This window comes from Corvus hawaiiensis, chromosome 6 (assembly GCF_020740725.1).
Source record: "Corvus hawaiiensis isolate bCorHaw1 chromosome 6, bCorHaw1.pri.cur, whole genome shotgun sequence".
Taxonomy (NCBI): Eukaryota; Metazoa; Chordata; class Aves; order Passeriformes; family Corvidae; genus Corvus; species Corvus hawaiiensis.
In genome coordinates this window covers 54,115,075-54,137,805 of record NC_063218.1, presented here as the reverse complement: position 1 = coordinate 54,137,805, position 22,731 = coordinate 54,115,075, and the positions used below count along the sequence as shown (strand labels likewise).

The window sequence follows — 22,731 nt, the reverse complement described above, 5'->3', positions numbered from 1 at the left end:
TGTTGGTCATACTAGCATTCCATCAGTGTATTTAATATTTAATTAAGAAGATTCTTTTCTTGGAGCTTCCAGAGTATAATCTTGTAAAATAAACCTTAAAATTGTTTTTAAAAATGGAACCTGCTGCTTTATTCATCTTGTGTGCATTCAGACAAGGGCCAGAAGAGATGGAAGTGGCTCTCTGGTCCTTATTTACTTTAAAATTTCAAAGGGAATGGTTTGGTGGCATCTGTACTGGCCTCTGATGGCTGTATTGGATAGACATAACCAGTGAATCTAAGGACTCAAATTAAATTCCATGTTGGGAGGATGAATATAAATGGATGCACTCAGTGTGTCTGTTCTTCCAACAGCTCTGCTCTCCTGTACCTCCTGTTTCAAGAATGGAGGAGGTGCTGGGAGCAGCAGCATGTCTCCCTTAGCACAGCGTGTGATGGGATGCAAGGCATGGCTGGAGGAGGAAGGAAAAACTTCCAACCCCACTCCAAGCTTTGTGTGTTTGCTGGATGTTGGAATCAGAGAGAAGCCACCACAAGGAAACGTTGGGAAAGGTGCTGTCATTTTTAAATCGATGCTTTAAAGTTTATGTATGTATTCTTTGGGATTTCTCCACACACACACTTTACATCTGCCCCTAATTCCTCAGTCCTGTCCTTGTGCCTGTAAGAGCTACAGACCTTGCTGGGAGGCAAGAGATATCTCCTGATTTCTTAATCTGAGGAGGTATGGAGATCTGGGAAATCCCAGAAGGAGTTTGTAAGCGGGGCACAGACAAGGGCCCTGGGAGAGAGCTCTCCATCTGCTGAAGAGAGGGGAAGTTGAGGAAGAGCTAGGAGTAAATGGACTTTGTGTGACTGACTAAGGAGCTGTACAGGCTGAAGGTTTATGTGGTGCTTGTTTTTTTTTTTCACCATTTCAGGAAGGATGTGGACTTTGTGGCTCAGCCACGGATGTCAGGCACCTCACAACATCCAGCTGTGCTGCAGAGAAGGAACCCCAGTGCTTAGGAGGAAACACAGCTGCCACCACAGCAGGTAAGGGACCCTGTGACCAAACATTTTAAGCATAACTTGTTTGCCTTCAGCCTCCTCAGCTCTTGAGAGGTGTCTGTAGGTAAGTGGAGAAGGCATAATTTATTATTGTAACTTAACTGTTACTCAGGCACCTTTTCCTGCCTCTTACCCCTTTCACAGCAGTATTTTTTTCTCTCTTGAGCACCTTCTGAAACGCTTCAGAGTTTCATTTAAGCTCCAGTGTTACTGACCCAGCTGTGTCTCAGTTATGTGAGGGGACAGATTCCACGCGTGTGAAGGTTCTTGCCTCACTCGGGGAAAAAGGGGCATTTATTCCAAAGGCTCCAAGCCTCTGACCAGCCAGTTTGACAGCAGCAAGTCCCCACATTCTGTGTGCCCGAATTCCCACCCTGACCTGGTGGGTGCAGTGTGTGGTGTTACAGCACAGCAACCTGCTCTAGGGGCAGGTGTCCCTGCCCATGCCAGGGGAGTGGAAGGGGATGGTCTTCAAGGTCCCCTTCCAACCCAAACCATTCTAGAGATCTCTGTAGGAATACTCAGTTTAGTAAGAGTGAAAAATGCCAAATAGGTTAAATTAAGAAGGGATGTGCAGTGGAGGGTCTGATGGCTGTAGGGAGGGGCAGGGTCAAGGTTTTAGTGCTGGCTTGACTTTGAGGATAAAAGGTCACCTCCCTTTGGGCAGCCTGCTTTCTGCCTGCTCTGCTTCCCCCTCACCAACACCTGGAACAGAGGGTCTGGATGAGGCCCCTGGAGACTTCACCTCCCTCTGGTAGACTGGCAGGATTCCCAGGGCAGGCTGGGAGTGCAGCACCAGCTGTCCGTGTCTGATTGTAGCTGGCTGTCCCTTTGGCTGGAACAGCAGCTCCCAGGTTGTTCTGGATGTGCTGACAGCAGAGCTGCTGTGTCACACTGGCGTGAGGGATCAGTGGCTCCCTTGGTCTGGACAGAGCACATGTCTATCAGTGCTGGAGCTGCACTGCTGCCTTTTCTCCCTTTTCTTTAAGTTCAGGCAACTTTGTCAGGAAACAGCAAATTGTGTCCACATACAAGCAGGGATCTCTTAAAATCAAGGAATGAATCACTGAGGTTGGAAAGGACTGCTGAGACCATGAAGTCCAGCCATTCCCCCAGCACTGCCAAGGCCACCACTATCTCATGTCCTCAGGTGCCACATCCACGTGGCTTTTATATCCCTCCAGGGATGGGGACTCAGCCACTGCCCTGGGCAGCTGTGCCAGGTTGGACAGCCCCTTTCAGTGAATAAATGTTCCCTAATATCCAATCTAAACCTTCCCTGGCACAACTTGAGGCTGTTTCCTTCTTGTCCTATCACTTTTTCTTGTCTACTCTTCATAGAACTGGGTCTATATAAACTAGTAAGATACATACACACATATATGTATATATATTTTGACATATATATGTGTCTCACAGGAGTACTTGTGGGTTTTGTACCAAGAGGGGCTTGTGAAAACTGTATTTGCTCTTTAAAACAACCTGAAATTAAAAACTGTTTTCTTAAATGTATTGGGACTGTAAGCTTAATTAGGAATTTAATACAAAGAACTTAAATCCTATCAGGTGTCTCCTGCAGCAGTGAATTGACCATGTTACAGGGCAAATCGGTTTTAATTTGCATGTATTGACAAAAGTGCCACAAAAATTTGAAATTCCATTTGTCCCTTTGCAAATTGATAAAAAAAAAAAAAAGCATGATACAGAAATCTATCCACACACAGCATGATACTTTTACAGGTAAGACATTTGTACATCCACTGAACCTCAGGTGATCCACCTCAGCCTGGAGCACTCAGGGAAATGCTGATTATTGTTTTGTCTTTTTTTACTTTCCATTTTCAGTGCTGAACATTCGCTCCTAGAAAAAGAATAGAAAAAGCATGGCTGAGTAAGAGTTTGGGAATGCTGCAAGGAGTTGCCAGTCACCAAGTGCCTAGATCAGGTACACTGAATGTTTCTACCCCAAAAAACACGGTTTGATGAATCCCACATGAAAGCCTCTCCACAATCTGACAGAAGACTTTGACAGCATACCTGCTCTTTCTTAGTGCCTCCAAGTACAAACATGATTTATTTCCAGCTCACTACCTGCAGATTATTTGTGTCCTGTACTGCTGCTGACAGCTCAGAATCAGATTTAAGGGACTTCTCACTTTGACAGTTATCCTGATGAGCTGCCAATCCTGGGGCCTCAAACTGCAGGTGTGGCCCACCCATGGCAGGAATTCTTTCTTGGCATGCAGTGAAGCTTACCAAGTTCACTGAATTTAGGTGGCTTGTCCCACATAACCTGTCCAAAAACCTGACCAGACTTGTTCAATCCTTAGCCACACCAGGCTGGCTGCAGTACATGGAAGGAGTGTGATACAACATCTACCTTTAACATCCTCTCCAGCTTAACTGCATCTGCAGCGAATCTCCTGATCCCATCAGACAGCTTTTCCACAGCCATTTGGTCTTCGTTGTGGTGCCAGCGGAATGCCTTCTCATCCAGGTGGATCTTCTCAAGATTGCATGCCTGAGCTGTGCAGGAGAAGTAGAAAAACAAACAAAAACCAGGTGATCAGACTCTTATAAAATTTAGACTTCCTAAAATTGTCTTGAGTTCTAACCATTTCTAGGTGTTGGAAAAATTTTAAATACTTTCAGTATGACTTGCTTCAGGAGCACAATCTGGGATGTGAGATTGAAAGTGCTCCTGATCTGGCTGGAGGAGAACAAAGAGGAAAAAGGAAAAGGTAGCCTAATAAATCAGTTTATCTTAATGCACAGTGTTTGTGTGTGTCAATATCTTGTACCTGCTGCTGAATGGCACAGCACTTCCAGGCCTATTCTAAGGAATTGTGCAACCACCCTGCAGCAGTGAGACATTCTAAGCAAATATTCTGAACAATCAGGGCTTTGATCATTTGGCAAGAACTAACAAAAGCTCATTTGATAGCAGGCTCCCAGGCCAGCAGCAGCCTGTGGGCAGCAACCCATGGCACAGAGCTGCTTTCTGAGATGTAAACCAGCATTTTAATGAGGCTGCAGGAAAGGGACACTATCACAGAATCCTGGAATGACTTGGGTGGAAAGGAGCCTTACACTCCATTCAGTTCCACTGCCCAGCCATGAGCAGGGACACCTTCCGCTATCCCAGATTGCTCCAAGCCCCATCCAACCTGGCCTTGAAGTGCACTGGGAACAAGGATTCCAAGCCATTGTGGCACAGTGTCACCAGATCAAATCACTTGGTCTTGTGTATGATTTGTTTCTAATTTCTGGAGGGAAAACACCTCTTGGCATGTCTAGAGATTAAGATGAAACCAAGTTTGGCATCTTTGCTACTGTTCAGTGAAATTTCATCCTGAGCATGTGCACATTAACTTTCCTCTTCTCTCCCTGTCCCATGGGGAGAGGTGCAGAGTATGGACACACACTCCAAACCCATTGTAATCCAATTAGTGCTCAGTGTGTCAGCAATTGTAGCAGCGATACTGTAATGAGGCTATAGTATTTCCTCTAGGAAACTGGATTTATCCCTAAAGCAGGATGGCAGCAAGCACCACAGCACTGACCAGAACCCCAGACTCAGCACTGCAGAAGAAGGGAAGACTGAACAAACCCCCAGGAGTGGACTCACCCTCTTTGACGCTGAGTGTGGGAGTTAACTTGACGTGCTCTTTGCTGAGCTCTGCCAGGAGCTTGGGTGAAATGGTGAGATAGTCACAGCCCGTGAGCGCTTTGATCTGGCCCGTGTTGCGAAATGATGCACCCATCACGATGGTTTTGTAGCCAAACTTTTTGTAGTAGTTATAGATCTTGGTGACACTCTTCACTCCTACAAGCAGAAACCAGCAACTTTACTGTAAGTGATTATTTAGAACATGCTCAAACCCGGCATTTTGCCATAAGAGGGCTTTTACAAGTAAACTGTTTGAATGAGCAGCTGTTGTTTTTCTCAGCAGTGTTGCTCACCTGGATCCTCTGAAGGCTCATAGGTTTTCTTGTCTCCATTTGCAACATACCAGTCCAGGATCCGTCCCACAAACGGGGAAATCAGAGTAACTCCAGCTTCAGCACAGGCAACAGCCTGAGCAAAGGAGAACAGCAAGGTCATGTTGCAGTGAATCCCATACTCGGCCTCCAGAACCCTGCAGACACAGGCTGGCTTAGAACAGCACTTTGCTCACCTACAGAATTCATATTCAGGAATGAGCTGCTACGTTCAAACTACTGAACTCCTTAAGTTAATTTAGGAAGGGGGCATACTTGGTAAGCTTTAAAGTTGTCAGCTAACAGCAAATGTTTTGTGCTGCCAAACTGCTTTATTAATGCTGTTCCTCCAGCCAAATGCAGCCAGCTTAGCAGGGTATTTCAGGAAACTGTGGCCTGGCCCTTGTATGAAGAAACTTTCCCTATTTCAACAGCAAGCTGTGGGAGAGCACCTTCCGTGCTCATGACAGACTTCCTCATGCTGTGCTTTCAGCACTGCTGTTTATATTCAAGTACAGAATGCAATGTCAGTGGCTGTGGATAGGCAGGAGCATGCCATGAATCAGCACGCCAGGCACACACAGCCTTACCTGCCAGCCTGGATTCCTTCCCACGTTGAAGAGAGCTTGATGAGAATCCGATCTTTACCAACTCCTACTTCCTTGTAGAGGTCGATGAGGCGCCTGGCCCTTTGAATCATTCCTTCCTTATCAAAGGACAACCTTTGAGGCAAGAGCAGCACTGTTTAAAACTGATTGGTTTGTTTTTTTTTTTTAATTCTCTCCCCGAGGGCCCCATGGGAAACACTGTACTGTTTTATCAGCATTTACATGCCAACAGCAGGTTTGTGTTCTCAGATCCCTCCTGGATGGTCAGCCCTTTGAGAAGGAAGTTTCTTATAATAAATTCAGAAGCTGAGCATTAACAAAAATTGGCACTGAGCAATTTAACACCAAGTCCTGTCGAAGTCTTGAAATAAACTGTTCAAACAGATCCCTTGCTAAATTGAACAGCTATTATCACATAGAAGAGAACGAGCGAAACTATGACTGGAAGTGTGAGGTTTCCCTTGCTTAAGCAGCAGCAGGAAGATTATGAAAACCCAAGGTCAGTGCTGCTTGTTTTTGTTACAGAGTTCTAGTCAAGCTAAGGGAAATCCACACTCTTAAATATTAACAATATAAGTCCTGCTGGTCTTCTAGGCAAGTAATCTTTCTCCAGCTCACATCAGGTCTCTTTTTGTATGTACAAATTTATCCAGGGTAACCCAGAGGGAAAAGAGCCAACCTTGCATCTACTTCTGTGGACACACGACCAGGTATCCTCTTCAGGATTTCAGCTCCAAATAATACAAAAAGCTTGTCAGAAGCATTTTTGATCTGCTCCTCTTCTGACCTGAAAACCACAAAGAGCAAAAGCATTTATGGGGGTAAAAAAAAAGTGAGTTTACACTTCGCCGTGGATTTGAAGATCAGATTTCACAGACCATTTAACATTAAATTCCAGAGTTCAAATGAGCCACTTCTGTCCTGCCAGCAGGATTAGCCTTTGGACACTCTTTCCTGCAATGCTGTTTTCCTGAGCAAGGAGGGCCAGGTGTGAGCTGGGAAATGGGGATGCACTTCTTAAAAGCACATCTGGAATATGCGTATGGAATTTTTCTTAAAGTGTTGAGGCCTTTTGGGGCAGGAGACAAACCCACAAGTACATGAGGGGGAAACCCCAGTATGTTGCTTGTATATAATTAAGGCATTTTAAATATAGGTCTGCTGAGATTAAAACCCTCTTTACTTACCCACCAAGCTTCTTCCCGTAGGCAACAGCATCATCCACAAGATTCTGGTATGCTGGCATCTGAGCCGCAGTGAGGATCAGGGAGGGATTTGTGGTGGCATCCAGGGGCTTGTACTCATCGATGGCTAAGGAAAGAAAACCAACCTGTTGGAAACAGCCAGCCAGCCTGAGAAATCAGAAGCATTTTGCTCAACCAGGTGAGAATGTAAACACTTGTTACTGACGGAGCACAACAGCGCTGAGTGGTGTTTAAACACTGCCTGAAGGCTGGTTTGTGCCACAGTACAGAACAACTGGGCTGCTGTCACAAGATACAGCAAACTTTAAAGTTTATAAACTACAGAAATTGCCCAAAAGTATAAACCTGTAGAAATGATGGATGAAGAGAAGTAGTACTAATTTCCAAACTTCATCCCCAACCAGCATAACTGAGCTCCAGGAATCACAGAGGGGAATAAAGAACCTTGAAGTCCCTATCTTTAGAGACCTTCCTCAAGCAGTCAGAAATTCGGGCTTTTGTTTGTGTCCAACTGATGGGACCAGGACAGGTGAATTCACCTGTGAGGCTCCAGCACCTTTTCTTACTGCTTTTTAAACCTTTTCCAAACAGATGCAGTTTCTCAGTATCTGCTTTTGTAATTTCCTGGTCCCACCAGGAGGACACTTGAGTCTTGGTCTTACCCTAAGCCCTGGACTACGCCTGTTTCAGGTGATGCCAGGCATTTGCTCCAGCAGGCTGTGACACATATTATCCAGCTGTAATCACAGCCTGGCACCAGGGCCCGACTGGGCAAACAGTGCAGAGCCTCTGCAGGCCCCTCAGCAGTTTCAACAATGCAGTTAAAATGTCAAAAAAATAACAAAATACGTATTACCAGCCCCTTCTCCTCAGCATTTTCTGCACAGGGATGAAACCCCAAGTGAGAGAGTGCAACTGTACTGAAAATAAGCATTGTTTTTCCATAGATCCCTCCCAGGCAATGATCAGGATCCAGGAGAGAGGTCCACTCCATACAAACAGGTCCTTCAGAACTTCAGTTCACACAGGTACTGCTTAAAGCAGAGCAGCACATCAATGAAACTCGGTTCTATACCGACACCTTGATCTACCAACACCACTGGGAACCACCAGCAGCAACAACCACCTTCACCTCCACCAGGGTTTAACCTGCCAGGTAAGGCTCTTGCCTTGTCTGGACTCTTAAGAATGACCCCCAGGTGATAGGAGCAGCCCAGAGAACAACTTGGGGATGTCCTGTGCAGGGCCAGAAGCTGGACTCGATGATCCCTGTGGGATATTCTACAGTCCTTACTGCTGCCTGCACACACACACCCCCTCGGCCATCCTGGGGCTGTGTTTTTTTCCTGTGTCTGAGCTGTTGCCACCCCTGTGCTCTCTTCACCTTAAGTTTACTACTCTTAAGACATTTGACAGTGGCCGTTTAGGATTGTTTATTGTTACACCAACAGGATTAGGCAAGCAGTGGAGGGATTACTGCAGGCCTGGGCGAGAACAGGACAGGATTCAAGGACTGGTCTATACAACCCAGAGACACCCAGGGAGGGAATTCTTGGCTCTGACAGACCGAGCAGGCTCCGTGTCTGTGCCGGGCCAGGCAGTGACAGCTTGGGAACAAGTGGCTTTCTAATCGAAGGCCACCTCCCTTTCTCGGAAAGGAGTGTGCTGGCTTATTCTCAGGAGAAAATGAAAATAAAAGCACTCTGACATTATTTTTACAGAATCCTGGAATGATTGGGTTGGAAGCAACCTTAAAGATTGTTCAGTTCCGCTCCCTGCCATGGGCAGCGACACCCTCCACTGGACCGGGTTGCCTTGCCTTGAGTTTGGAAAAAACCCCAAACAAGTCCCAGATCTAGACAGGTCACTGAAAGAAATCCCGAATTCATTAGCAGCAGAGCCTGGCTTGAGTCTGGCACTTCTTCCTGACAGCACGCACAGCTGAATGCGGTGGTCACGGCACACTCGAAGGCAAACTGAGAGAAAATCACGGGAGGGTTTGGAAAATGTCCTGGCGGGGCGGGATCTGCCCTGGGATGGAGACCAAGGCGCCGCCGCCGAGCGCCGTCCCTCCCGCCCTCCCTCCGGCCGCAGGGTGGTTCGCTCCCCCCAGCGCGCGCCCCTTCGGCCGGGCGCGCCCACTCTCCCTTAAGGGGGGCGGGAGAGGGGGCTAAGGAGAAGATGCGGTGACAGGATCCCCTCGCGCCGCCTCTCACCGTTGAAATCCCCGGTGTCGGCCACCACCGTGGTGTGGTGCTTGAGCTGGTCCAGCGCCGACTCCATCTTCTGCCGCTTCACGGGGGACACCGACATGTCCGCGGCTGCGGGGGACTCGCGCACCTATAAGGGACGGTACGTGCCCGGAGGGGACCGGCCTGCGCGCGCACCCGCGGCCCGCGCGCTCCTGCCGCCCGTCGCCAATCCCAGCCCGGCTGGGCGGCAGCGGCCAATCAGGAGCGCGGGCACGAGACGGACGCGGCCGGGAGGAGCCGAGGCGGGGCAGCGGGCGGGAGGGCGGTTCCGATTGGCTGGGTCGTGGTCCTGGGGGTCGGGACGGGGGGTCGCCTTGGCGACCTTGACGCCGCCATTGTCCCCAGCGGAGCGTGTCCTGGGGTCTCCCCGCCCCGGCATCTTCCGGCCCCGGCATCTTCCGGCCCCGGAACCTCCTGTCCCCAGAACCCCGGCACGTTGCCCGACCCGCCCCCGAGCCACCCGTCCCTCATGGTTACGCGGGGCCCGGGCGCCGCCGGCGCCGCAAGATGGCGGCGGGCAGGCCCTGAGGGGGAGGCTCGGAGCCGCCCTGCTGCCGCCCCGCTGCCGGAGCTCAGCGCTCTGTGCTCCCTGCCCAGCGCTCTGTGCTCCCTGCCCTGCCGTCGTGGCAAGGTTCGAAATGCCTTGTGCGGTACAGCTCCAGCCGCTGAGAGAGCCCCCGACACAGAAAGGCAGGTGTTTTGGGCTCTTGGTTCGCCTAAACTTTATTTAGGCTGTAGAGGTGATCTCGTAACTGTGGTTGTGCTTCTGAAACAGAGGATGGCTCTGGAATTGTCGGAGAATCCGTGTAACAGGCTGAGTTACGGGGTTATGCTGTTTCCTCTTTCTGTATTGCTCCACTTGGGACAGCTGCCACAGAAGTTCCCCTTCGTGATAGGCAAGAATGGGCTTTTGTACAACCTTCTCATGCTTTGCCCAGCCCAAGAAAGGATAATGCAAAGAAGCATTGAGTTTAAGTCCTGCTTGAATTCTGTGACTGTGTAGGAAACAGGGTGTCTCTGGTTTCTTTGCCAAGGAATAGGAGAGCCTCCCTTTTGAGTCATGGAATCACAGATTCCCAGACTGGTCTGGGTTGGAAGGGACTTTAAAGACCATCCAGTTCCATCCCATGCCACGGGTAGGGACACCTTCCACTAGACTGACAAGAAACGGAGTTCAGCTCACAGCTTTTCTGGAATTTAATTCTTATCATGTGTCAGATTTTCACCTCCCCCTGTTTTTAAGACACAGCTATCCAGGCCATAACATTCTTCCTGTTGAATGTCAGTCCCCCAAGGTAAAAGGAAATGTGTGGTTTCAGACATTTTGCTGAGTTTCTGAGACTCTCAGTGACAAACCATTATGAAAACCCAGTGAAAGAGACGGAGATGGAGTTACAAGTATAACTTAACTATTTTAATAAATCTTGTACAGTGCATGGTTATATCATTGTCTCCTTCGTTCAGTTACATCAGTGTACAGTACTTTATAGCAGTGTCTGCAGGCAGTACAAACAGAACAGGTGCACAGCTCAGTCACATGGAAATTTGTAAAAGTGACCTCTGCAATAAGGTCTACTGAGATATTTGTTTTAGGAAGTGCTCCAGTAGCTCCCAGCTTTACAGAGCTGTCATGTACACTCCTGTTAAAATCCCAGATAACTGTAATTCCCTGTGATTTGCTTTCCTCTACACCCCAGGAATAGGTGGTGTGTTTCCTAGCTCAATATTTGTTTTTATTTTAATTTTAAAATCTTTTTCACCTCCTGTGCTTGCCATCCTGCCTCCAATCTCCACCCTAATCCAGAGCCAGGGCTTCTCAGGAGGATTGTCTTCTTCATCCCACCCTGACAAGGTGAGTGCCCTTCTCAGATCCCAGCAGGGCTGTGACTAAACCCAGGATCCTCCCCTGCCTGCACCCTAATTCTGCTGGTGCCAGCAGTGTCCTGTTTCAAATGAAGAAAACAGATTATCCATTGGAGACACTTAAGAATAAAGCCAAAACCGAGGTGCTCGGGTGTTCTCAGATTTATACATGAGTTCCCCAGATGCCGTTTTAAAGCTTTTTCCATGAAATGTGCAAGGACAGGCACAAATTTGGGCAAAGACTCAGCATATGCTGAGAGAGAAAACCCAACCGTCCCTGGGCTGTGGGCACCTCTGAGTCTGTGTTTGCTTCACTGTTTTGCAATCAGGTTGGTCTGTTAATTAAATAGAGATAGAAATGCAACGTGCCAAACTTGCTATGGACAGGAACTACACTGCTTGCTTGAGTTTTGAAGTTGTGAGTAAATTTTGGAAGCATAATCACTTAATTCTGCCTCTAGGGAGAGGCATTTTTCTCACCCCTATTAACAGATTGTTATATACAAATGCACATAACTTTATGAAGGAAAACAGGAAGTAAAGAGCAACACCCTGTTTTTTTTTTCTTGTGGCAATTATTTTGTGTTCAACCTGCCTTTCCCAGTGTGCTTTGGGGTTCCAGCTATTTGGGAATCATTTCAGCTGATTTTTTGCAGTGAAAACGTGAAGGTAGGGATGAGTGACCAGCCCCCTGGGAAGGGCTCTGGGTGTGCCTGTGTTGGGAGTAAATGGTCAGGGCTTATCTTCTGCTGGTTTGAGGCCAGGTTTGGCAACACCACAGCATTCCAGTGCAGGATCAGTGCCCTAGGGAAAGGCTGCACAGCTGCCCCGAGCCCCAGCCTCTGCATCAGCAGCGGTGGGCGGGTGGAACTCACCTATTTCCAGATTCAAATCCCTTCGTTTCTCACTCCTGCTCGTTTCTAGGCACCGAAAGCTCATTTCAGCTGTTCAGAGACAGCACTAACTGGTCCATGGATTTAAGGAAGCAGCCAGACTTAAGGAATGTGTGTTGCCATTCTAGCCTTGTCCAACGAGGGGGCAGAGGGGGACAAGAGGAGGACAGGGAGTTGTCACCGGGCCTGTGCTCATGGGCTGCAGGGGACACCTGCACTGAGGAGGAAATGGAAAGGGGAAAGGGAAATGGGGCTGCCTTAGGTTGCCCAGAGAGGTTGTGAGTCCCCATCCCTGGGAGTGTCCAAGGCCAGGTTGGACAGGATTTGGAACAACTTGGGCTTGTGAAAGGCATTCCTGCCCATGGCAGGGGGGTGGAACGGGATGAGCTTTAATGTCCTTCCCTTAAACCCAAACCATTGCAGGGTTCTAAAGCCTTATTCCTGTGGTCCAGGCTCCAAACCTTGGGGCTGGCCTCTGCTGTGCTGTGTGCCACACCTGCTCTGTTGAGGGAGAAGAGCTGAGCCCTGGTGAGGACGCCCAGATGTTCCACAGCCCTGGGGAGACACAGTGGGGAGATGATGGTTGTGCTGCATGTGGCCTTGTGCCAGAGGTGAGGACTTGGAGGTGGGAAGCTGGGAGCTGCAGTGGGACCATATCACAGGGTCCTGGGGCTGTGCCAAGGTGGCAGCTGCAATTCAGTGGCATTTCAGGCCATGGGTTTAGTTAGTTAACTATTTTTCTCCAAGAAAATATAAGAGAAAAAGGGAGTGAGTTTGGGCTCTGAACATCCTGGTTATAGAGCCTGGATTGAATAGGATTGAAATCTAATTTGCAACACAGGCTCTGTAGGTAAATCCAAGTGACTTGTCCCAGGTGAGATGGTGCCAGCAGCCTCCTCTGCTCCCTCTCCGGGGAAGGATGAGCATTTCAGGTGGCGATAGAGCAAATCTTACTCTTTGCTGAATGACTTGGTCTACAGCCAGGCTTTGACTTCTTCAGTGCTGGATTCAAAGGTGAGAGGCACAAAAACTTGCTGAGGCTTTTCCACTTTGAAATTCCTGTGGGGAGGCTGAATTTTATTGTTTGTGATCTTCTTTAGCAGCTCATTGTTCAGCTCATCCATTTGGTGAATAAATTCTGTAGAAACAAGTATGGAATGAAATCAAGTCTTCAGTCAAAAATCCCATTAAATATGTTTGTGGGGAAATTGTAAGGAAAAGGGGGATGTGGCTCAGCATCTTTATTAACTCTCTAAGTACAGCCCAGGAAAGTGCTTACTTTTGTATTTTAGTTTTAAGGAATGAGCTTAAGTGCTCTGTTGGAGCAATAGGGCGAGTGATGACATTTGGGCCTTCAGAATTCCATCAGGTAAAAGTGTGCACAGGGAGATCACCATGGTTTTGGAGGCTGGAGGGCCCTGGAGCAGAGTGAGGAATCTCCCTTTGCCCCCAAGTCAAGACTCTCCCTTCAGCTTTTGAAACCTCACTTCTCTTTGGGAGAAACTGGGATTTCTGCAGTTCTTCTGCAGTTCTTCTGCAGGATGAAGGAGAGGAGGAATCACAGAATCCCAGCTGAGGGATCTAAAGAGCTGCTTTATGGTTTCTTGCAGCGTGACTGGTGAGAGAACCTCACTTTCACCTGTTTTGTGAACAAATTTACAGTGGAACCAATCTTGTTTCTCGTGTTTCTAACTGACCCTGTTCGCCCCATTCAGAGGACATAAAACCCTTCAACACCTGCCAGCTCCTGCTCCAGGTATAACCTGATCTGGCAGAGTCTTTGTTCCCAGCAGTGCTGTCAAGTGGTGACAAGGGACAGGGTCCCGTTCCCCGAGGGCTGGTGTTAGTGTTGGGGTTTTGCTTCAGTTTGTCATCTTCCTGGGTTTGAGTTATTTAGTTCCCTTTGGGTTGGTGAAATAAGGGAACTGCCCTGCAGACTTCACAGCAAGAGGGGAAATCCCAGCCCCCATGAGGCAGCAGAGGCTGGGGGGATGGACTCTGTGTTCCTGAGAACCACATTTCCATTTTCCTGTGCACCTGTGTTGCCATTTGTTTTCCTCCCATCACCCCTTGGCTGTTGCCTGATGTGGAAGGACAGTTCTGTGAGAATCTACAACTGGAGGTTTGGGATTGAGATCTTCTCAGTCCTCGCTGCTACTTCTCGTCGCTAATATGCTGATCGCAGAGCTCCAGGTTTTGCTCTGCAGCGGAACAGAAGCAGCAGGAAGTGCAAACTGGGAGTGAGCAATACACTCATGATGAGATGAGCTTGAAGGTCCCTTCCAGCCCAGGCCATCCTGGGATTCTGTGAAAACTCCAGTGACACTTCATCCAGTATCGCTTTCCCCATGAAACTGCTGAGGACTGTGGAGAATAACTTGGTGTTACAAACAGATTCGTGTCCTTGTATTGCATCATCCCAAAAGGGCTCCTGCTTCCAGGAGTGGAGAGGGTGGGATAAGGGGTGAGGAGAACAGGGCCTCTGGTCTCTCTCCTGCTCTGTGAGCCCCACAGCATGTGCAGGGTGAGGGAGTGATGTGGATCTCCTGTTTGGCTGGGAATTCTGTGGAACCACATGAAGGAACCAGCCAGGCCAGTGCTGCATGTGTGGCAGGAGATGGGCAGAAGGAAGGGAGAGAAAGGGATTGATCTGAGGGGTTGCTTAGACACATTGAAATGTTCTTCCTCTGTCTGAGGAAGATTTTCAGCTCTTGTTTCAGTGAAATCCCTTGGGAACAAGCAAGCAAACCAAAGCTGTGGGGTTTGGTATGGGGCCTTCCCAGGGGGGCTGTGAGGCAGCTCCTGGAAGGGTGGAAGGAAATGCTGCTGTGTGGGGCCTGGGGGGGGGGCTGGCACAGCAGGATCCAAAGGCTCCGACTGCAGCTCCCGGGAAAAATGAGGTGTGAACCCCTCCCTGTCCTGCCCAGTGGAAACAACTGCCCCAGATGCCAGAGCAGGGAGGAATTGGGGGAAGGGGAATTGAAAATCCCAGCAGGCAGAACCTACTGGAAATCTGTGGGGTTTTCATCAGGCAGCGCTGAGCCACTGACAGAATTCTGGAGGTTCCCAGGAAAAGTGAGTTTGGATGATTCTATTCTAAGATGTATTTGGGCACAGGGGAAGAGAAATGCATTTATGTGTTAGCTTGGGACACCAGAATATACGGTTTTCAAAGTTGAATTGGCTTTTTGTTTGAAGAGAGACAAAATGAATATGGTAGATTGTTGAAAATGGTGAAAAAGTGGAATGAAAGGTTCTTTTTGACCCAAACTGAAAAGTTTTTTTTGTTTGTTTTGTTTTGTTTTGTGTTGCCTGGCTTAGGGGAAATTTAGCAGATCTCATCTTTTTCTTCTCCAGCTGAGTGAAGTGTTATGTTTTTAATTCAAAAAATGTTTGCTTTATGGAAAAACCGTCTTGCCTTGTGAAAGTACAGGTAGGAACAATTTTAATGCACTTTCCATGGATCTTTCTGCTTATGAAGTGTAACCTGCACAGATACCTGAGGCCATATTCACAGTGGGTATGAGCAGAGGCTCGGGTTCTCCTCCAGTTTAGGTCAAGCTGTGTGTAACTCAGGGTAACCAGTGCTTCCAGCACTGCCAGCAACTCCGTTTTTCCCTTTCTGACCTACTGGGTTTGGCCAGTGGTTTGAAATCCATGTGCTGGGGAAACTCAGTTCTTTGTGAACCTGTAAAACCTGGCATTGAAAAATGAGCCCATTATGCTTAGTTTAAATGTTTAAATTCATTTTCCTGCCCTCATTAGCTGCGTTTGGGGGATCAGAAGAAGGTTGAAACCACTAACTTCGTGTTGGATACCACAGCAGTGGTTGCAGCGTTGTCTTTAGCTCACGTGCTTTGGGACAGCTCTTGGTCTGGTTACACCCCTGTGGAACATTCCAGTTGTAATTGCACAGCCGAGGAGAGCTTGGAGCAGCCAAACTGAATCCAGCAGGCCAGGAAGGGAGCACTGCCCTTTCCCAGCAGTGCCCTGAAGGCAGGGAGGGGGTGAAGGCCCAGTTAGGTCGGAATTCCTTCTTTTGTGGCATTCCAGAAGGTGAGATAGGAGGGAGGAGTTTGAGGATGGTGCGCACCTGAACTGTGCTCAAGGGAGCTGTGCTGAAGGTTGTGGTCCAGCCTGGGGCTTTCAGGACACTTCTGCAGCCAAAAGCCGAGGTGTAAATAACTGTAGTACTGAGGGGTGGCTGTGCTAAGATGGGGTCTCCTGGCTGGAAAACTTGTTCAGACTACTCTGAAAAGAGCATGAGCACAGCAGGAAAAATGTCTGTCCCAGGACTGTCATCCTGGCAAATGAACAATTCACTTGGAATTTTTTTTTTCTGACATGTTATCCATAAGGAAAATTTGCTGTTGAGGGTGTGCAAGGCAGGTAAACAGGTACAACACCTGTCCCAGGAGAAGGGAGATCTTCCTCTCCTCTCCTCTCCTATGAGCTGTGCTTACACTGGCTCCTGTCTGGGGAAATGCCACCTTGGTAAAAGGCACCTGATAATTTCTGTTCCAAGATTCCATCCTGTATTTATGGTTTGCCTGTGCTGAGAGAGGTGGAAATGTTTCCCTGCCTGTGTTGTCTGCCCGTGACTAAAAACAGACTCCAATCTTCTCATGTAAACTGTATTCTCCTTATTTTTCCCAACCTCACCGAGAAAATTGGAATTGGAGAAGATAAATGATCCAAATTCTTTCCCTTCTCCACACTGTATCTGTACCACTTGATGGTCCCACCAGGACCTGTGATGGGGTGAATGAGAAAAATAAGTTATTTTGCTGATACAATTGGATTTAAGGTATTTTGCTGTGGATTTGAACTCTTTTGTAATAAAGCTTATAAATCTTTATAAAGACTAGAACAGAAAGCCATGGAAAAACAGCCTGGCTTGAAGGCTTTTTGCCAGAGTAGTGCTGGTGACAGAACAGTGGATGGTCAAGGGCTTTGCTGGTCTGGGCTTCCAATTTTGAAAAATTAGAAGCTGAAAACTTTGTGACAAATCACAGCAGAAGACTCATGTGGAATTTGGGAAGAGTTTGATGGCACTCGGAGATGTAACAATTTCCAAGGTGTGAGCTCATGTAAACAAGGAAGCTGATGGAGCCTCTGAACTAAAAGTGCCTTGATGAAAGTTTTGTACCATGGAGTAACTGGTGATGGAAAATGAGCGTTGGGGCTGTTAAAAGGTGGAAGAGCCATCTTTCCCTTGGAAAAAAACCTGAGGCAGAGGGGTGGCCTGGCTGGTTCTGCATTTGGAAGTGGACTTTCCAAGGCTTCTGAAGAAGGAGGTGGGGTTTTTCCCCATTTTCTAGAATTCCGTCTCATTAAGAAGAGTTGTCTGAACCTGGCGCCCTGTTGGTTCCCTGGGGGAGAGGTGGGCAGGACTGTAATATATTGTTTTATTCAGCCTCTAATCAGTGGGTTTGCCTTTGGTTGTGTCTAAAGCCAAGGGGTTTAGACAGCCAAGCTGTCTCCAGTGAAACAAAGCTCCTTCCTCAGCTGAAATGTTTTCCAGCAGTGCTGGGAGGTTGGGCTGCTCTTCCCTGGCCCTGTGTTTCCAACAGGGCAAGGTCTGTGTGTGCCTTCCCTCAGGACAGATTCCTCCTGTAGGCAGCTTCTGACTCTGCAAGCTGTGGTGGCTTTGGGATGGATGGAGAGATCCTCAAGGGAGCTCAGAGGAGGCCAGGAAGGGCCAGGAAGTGCTCCAAGAGCTGGAGCACTACACAGACAGGTTGGGAAAGCTGGGAATGTTCAGCCTGGAGAAGAGAAGGCTCTGGAGAACCCCTAAAGCACTTTCTGGTGCCTAAAGGGGCTTCAAAGGAGCTGGAGAGGGATTTGGGGAAGAGCCTGGAGTGACAGGACAATGAGGAATGGCTTCCCACTGCCAGAGGGTGGGTTTAGATGGGATATTGGGGAGAAATTCTTCCCTGTGAGGGTGCTGAGGCCCTGGCACAGGGTGCCCAGAGAAGCTGTGGCTGCTCCTGGATCCCTGGCAGTGTTCAAGGCCAGGCTGGACAGAGCTTGGAGCAACCTGGGATAGCAGAAGGTGTCACTGACCACGGCAGGGGGTTGGAACTGGATAATCTTTAAGGTCCCTTCCCACCCAATTCATTCTGTAATTCCATGATTCCAACACCTCTACACATATGGAGAGCCAAAGCGCAATGCAGCATCTTTGGCACCTGATCCTTAATGTCACTTTGGTGGACTGGTGTTGGGAAACAAGACCTATGGATGGACTGATGAAGTCAGTCAGTATTTCTGCCCCGTGGTGGAAACCACCTGGGATTCCTTTCCTTGCAGAGCTGCTTGTGGTTAAACAGCAGGCAGTGCTTACGGGAATAATCCCTCGGCTGATCTTTATCTTCTCTTGGTGGTTATTAATGGTGGCAGGGAGTTGTCTCCAGGATAGCCAAACATCCCGCTGCCACTGTCCGTGTCCATAGGTGTTCATGAGATTCCAAGGTAGGACCCGAAGCTCTGGGAGTGTGGATCTGTTACCTATTTCCATGCAAAGTAGGGAATAATTCCTTTTAATTTTGTGTCAGTTTCTAATTCCCAATGAATTTCAGGAGGGGTGGAATACCCTATCTGTTATATCAGTGCCCTTGAAGCTAATTTGAACAGACACACAAAACCTTGACTTATTTTGAAAGTCCTAGTGAGGAAGGGCCAGGATTATTGTTGCTTCTGCCTCTTGCAGGATTGAGAATCCTACTAGTTCCATGAATGAAAACAACAGGATAAGTGTTCTGAGGGCCCCTTGGCAAATTGCTGACAAGGGGAAGTCTCCACCAAGGTCTTGCCTGTGGCACCTGCAGCTGCCCTGGCCACTGAAAGGCTCCAAATCCAGTGGTATTTGAGGTGAACTGTGGCAGAATGGAGGAGCAAATGCTTGGGATTCATTTACTGCAAGAACTGGGTTTTGGCAAGGGAAAAGCCACGTCCATGGACATGGAGGGGAACTTCCGTCCAGAGCGGCTCCTGGCTGTGGCTGAAAGGTCTGTGAGTGGAAGACAGGAATAGATGGACTCACAACTCAGTTGGAAAACGTTTTCCACAGGCCGTGGAGGTTGATTTGGCAGGTGTTCCCTTTGGAAACCTCTGGTGTTGCCATTCCTCTCTTGTCCCTGCCGCTCTCTCCCCACAGCTCTCGTGTCATTGTCCCTTGGCATGAGGTGATTTCCCTCTCTTTTGCTACTGGAAGGGACTGGGAGCTTCCCAAGCAGCTGGGGACAGGACTGGCTGGATCCTGTTAGCTCTTTCTGAGGGGAGTTTGATCTAACCCTGCTGGCTTCTCCTGCAGCAAGGACTGCTCCTGTGTTCCCTGTCGCCAGGGAATATTTGGCAGCCAAGCAAAGGAGAGGAAGTGAAATGATGTTTGCAGCAGGCACAGCTGTGTCTGTGCTGGCCGTGTACAGAATGTCCTTGGAATCATGGAATCCTTCAGGTTGGAGGAGCCCTCGGAGATCACGGTGCCCAACCGTTGCCCGGTGCTGCCGAGGCCACCACTGTCCCATGTCCCCAAGTGCCACATCCACACGGCTTTAAATCCCTCCAGGGATGGGGCCTCCACCACTGCCCTGGGCAGCTGTACTAGGGCTGGACAGCCTTTCCACTAGGAGACTTCCCAATATCCAGCCTCAGCCTCCCCTGGTATGACATGAGGCTGTTTCCTCTTATCCATTTAAAATGGTTCCAATCATTCCGTTCTCTTTTCATCACCACAGGTTGCATTTTTTCTGTTTTTATCTCTGCTGGGGATGTGAATTTTTATTCCAGTCTTTTGGCAAAGCTCCTGGCTAACTCCAGGTTCATCCCTTTATTTTCCCTGCTTTTGTAGGAATGGCCTCTGGCAGCAATGCCCTGGACAAGGTGGCCTCTGCCAGGGCTTTAACAGCGACTGCCAGATCCACCTGCTGTACCAGGCCTTGGCCACGATGGCCAAGTCAAGGAAAGAATCCTGGCCTGTGCTTCCCTCCTGAGCCCTCAGTTCGCAGGGAAATGAACATCTCAGGCAGTTCATACAGCTCTGTTTAATCCCTTATGGATTAGGATGATTTTCTGGGAGCACGCTGCCCATCCTGACCTGATTCCTTCCCTCTCCCTGTCAGGCTGTACCTGCGGAAAGGCCGAGGTGAGACCAGGATCTGTAAAACCTATGACTCTCCGTGTCTTCCCGAGGCTGAAGCCATGTTTGCTATCAATGCTGACGGAGTGGGAGATGCTAAAGACTGAAAGCTCCTTTTCTTCCCCTGAAGCCCAAGACTCTGTGCCCATAAGAAGCTCCTTTCTTGGTGGCACCTTAGGGATACTTCCCAAGGCAGCGGGCAGAGGAAGCTGTGGTGTGTCAGCGTGGGAACCGTCGGGACACACCGAGCACAGCCAGAGCTGTTGGGAAGAGATTCCCTCTGGGCTGCAGGCACAGATTAGGTCAGTGGCTTCCTCAGCAACATTCCCAGAGGACCATACCCTGCGTGTTTTCCTGGATCCCACCGTGGACACGGTGCAGCAGAACCTCGGTGGCCGCAGTTGGGAACTTGGTGAATTGGAAGCAAAGCTGAAGGATTTGTCTCCTAAGAGGAGTGGTGATTTATAAACCAAAGCAGAGTGCTATTCCACACGAGGGATCTGGGATTGCTGATGGTCCCAATCCATAATCTTTCTGTTCATTTTCTTTTGGATGCTGCAGCCTGCTGGCTTAGGGGAGCTGTTCCTTTACATTTCAGTTTAATTTTCTGTAGTTCGTTAATACTCTCTGGAAATCTGCTTTAAATAAAAAGGCCCCTGAGGACATTGATGATGGCCCAGGTTCCTGGGATTCACAGGTGGGTTTTCAGAACAGGGGCTGTTCTGGCTGGCAGAAGCTGCACCAATCTCCTGGGAATCTCAGTCTGGGTTTGTCTTTTCTCCCAGTTCTCCTCAGTTTGGGGGTGCAGTGCAGCCCTGCCCTGTGGATCTCCTCGAAGAGTTTTGGGGGTTAAAAAGGTTCTTTTATATTCTGCAATATTTCTCTAGAACTCAATTAAAAAGAATAATAACATGTTGATGTGATCTTAATTGGTTCATTTTCATTGGTTAATTAAAGCAAGTCATTGAGAAGGGGCTTGAGCACCCCTTGGTTGGAGCTGGCAGCTCTTCTTTATTTTCTCTTCATTCTTTTAATTTCTTTCAATTATTTCTTAGGCAGTTCTGCAATTAAGATACACAATGAGGACAACAGCATTGCTGCCCTGCTGGACTGGGAAATCCAAGTGCAATTCCTTGGAGAGATTGAGGGGATGGAGAGCTGAGCCTCAGGCTGGGTTTTGGCAGCAGGAATTCGGTGAGGAGGGGAAAGGGGAGATCCCCCCAAATTGGATTAAAGCCAGTTGTGCTGGGTTTGGGTGCCCCCACCCCAAAAAGGATCCTGGTTAAAGGGGACTTGAGGAAGCAGCGGGATGTGCTGGGAGGGCTGTGCTGGAAGCCCCAAACCCTGGTCAGGGATGGTGGGCAGTGCCAGGTCCACAGGGACACTATGGAGGGGCTGTGCTGGGATCCCCAAATTCCAGCCAGGAATGCTGGGAAGTGTCAGCTCCATGGGGACACTATGGAAGGGGACCCTCTCCCCAAATTCTAGCCAGGAATGCTGAGCACTGCCAGACTTGTGGGACACTGCCTGATCCAGAGAGATTTCCCATTATCTTCTGTAGTGCTCAGCACCTGGCGTTTCCTTAGCGTCCCACAGCGAGCAGCTGGAATCACAGCCGATCACACAGAAGCCAGCCCAGGAAAGGAAATGAGCTGTTCCACAGATTTCTTTTTCCCAATACGTTTTAATTTAAAGCAGAACACTGCCTGCCCCCCCCCCCCCCGCCCCCCCTACCCGACCGCGTATCTTTTATTTTTGGGGTTTCTCTACGAGAATTATCTGCCTGCGATGTATAAAAAATTCCTCCGGCGCTGCGGGGACCGGCGGGGTTTGGAGGGTTCCGGGGCCGTGGCGGGGCCGCGCCCGGAGCCCCGGCGGGGCCGCAGCGGAGCAGGAGCGGCAGCGCCGGGCTCGGCCCCAGCGCCCGTCCCGGAGCGACTCCTCCGCCCGCGGGGACCGCGGTCCCCATCCCAGCCCCAATCCCGCCCCGGGGCCCCCGGCGGACAAGGGCAGGACCCGGACCCGAAGCCCCGGTGCCGGTGCCGGGAGCAGCCCCGGCTCGGCCCAGGTGGGAGGGGCGGGGCCGCGGGCGATGGTCCCGTCCCCATCCCGGGCACGGCGGGGCTCTGGGGCCGGGCGGGCCGGGGCTCTGTGAGGCGGGGCCCGGAGGGGGCCGGGGCCGGGGCACGGCTTCAGGGGCGGTGCCGGTGCCGGTCCCGGCTCAGGTGCGCGGGGCCCCAGCGCGGCTGCGGGGGCGGGGCCGAGGGGATTTAATGCCCGGAAATGGCCTCCCTCGCCATTTGCTCACTGCGAGCGCGGTGCGGGCGGGAATTCCCTGTCCGGGCTCCCCGGGTGAGGCGCGGGGGCTTCGGCCTCCCCTCCTGTCCCCCCTTCTCCCCTCCTTCTTTCTTCCCGTGTTCCCCTTCTTTCTCCCCTTTTCCCCCTCTTCTCTCTCTCCCCCAAACTCTCCCCTCCTCTCGCCCCAAACCTCCCCCCTCCCACACTCCGACCTCTCCTGTCCCTACCCCGCTACCCCCTTCTCTTCCCCCTCTTCCCCTCCTCTGTCCACCCTCCTTCTCCCCCGTCCTTCTCCCCCCCATCCAGCCTTTCCGTTTCCCTCCCGCTTCCTTCTGCACCCCGCTCCCCCTTCCCTACCCCTTCTCATTCCCCCGCATCTCTTCTCTCTCCCCGTTCTCCCCTCTCCTTCCTTCCCCGCAGCCGCGGGGCTCGGGGCGCCGGA

The 22,731-nt window shown here is 49.8% G+C and overlaps 2 protein-coding genes and 1 long non-coding RNA gene across 3 annotated transcripts; 2 read left to right on the top strand and 1 right to left on the bottom strand.

The window, feature by feature from the left end:
* Window positions 1-2,644: 2,644 nt before the first annotated feature.
* On the bottom strand, window positions 2,645-9,244 carry TALDO1 (transaldolase 1). The gene is made up of 8 exons (XM_048306492.1): window positions 9,060-9,244; window positions 6,826-6,949; window positions 6,318-6,425; window positions 5,621-5,752; window positions 5,013-5,188; window positions 4,678-4,875; window positions 3,430-3,575; window positions 2,645-2,910 (listed from the first exon to the last, which is right to left on the bottom strand). Exons 1-8 carry the CDS (start codon window positions 9,154-9,156, stop codon window positions 2,878-2,880), a joined length of 1,014 nt encoding a protein of 337 aa, XP_048162449.1. The 5' UTR covers window positions 9,157-9,244; the 3' UTR covers window positions 2,645-2,877.
* LOC125327212 lies at window positions 7,692-8,555 on the top strand. The gene is made up of 2 exons (XR_007204154.1): window positions 7,692-7,999; window positions 8,295-8,555. It is a non-coding gene; the product is annotated as an uncharacterized LOC125327212 (long non-coding RNA).
* Window positions 9,245-9,394: 150 nt separating the features above from the next.
* LOC125327206 (DNA repair protein RAD51 homolog 1-like) lies at window positions 9,395-20,920 on the top strand. The gene is made up of 4 exons (XM_048306498.1): window positions 9,395-9,785; window positions 10,415-10,489; window positions 10,900-10,947; window positions 19,975-20,920. The coding sequence occupies exons 1-4, from the start codon at window positions 9,565-9,567 to the stop codon at window positions 20,096-20,098; spliced, it is 468 nt and encodes a 155-aa protein (XP_048162455.1). The 5' UTR covers window positions 9,395-9,564; the 3' UTR covers window positions 20,099-20,920.
* Window positions 20,921-22,731: the final 1,811 nt, after the last annotated feature.

Bases quoted from the DNA above. Each gene is read 5' to 3' on its own strand.
- TALDO1 (XM_048306492.1), bottom strand. From the start codon at position 9,156: ATGTCGGTGTCCCCCGTGAAGCGGCAGAAGATGGAGTCGGCGCTGGAC. The intron at 5,753-6,317 runs GTTGGCTCTTTT...CTTGCCTCAAAG, and splicing joins TCCACAGAAGTAGATGCAAG to GTTGTCCTTTGATAAGGAAG. The intron at 3,576-4,677 runs GTGAGTCCACTC...TCTCCTGCACAG, and splicing joins CACACTCAGCGTCAAAGAGG to CTCAGGCATGCAATCTTGAG.
- LOC125327206 (XM_048306498.1), top strand. From the start codon at position 9,565: ATGGTTACGCGGGGCCCGGGCGCCGCCGGCGCCGCAAGATGGCGGCGG. The intron at 10,490-10,899 runs ACAAGTATAACT...ACCCTAATCCAG, and splicing joins AAAGAGACGGAGATGGAGTT to AGCCAGGGCTTCTCAGGAGG. The intron at 10,948-19,974 runs GTGAGTGCCCTT...TCTCCCTGTCAG, and splicing joins CTTCATCCCACCCTGACAAG to GCTGTACCTGCGGAAAGGCC.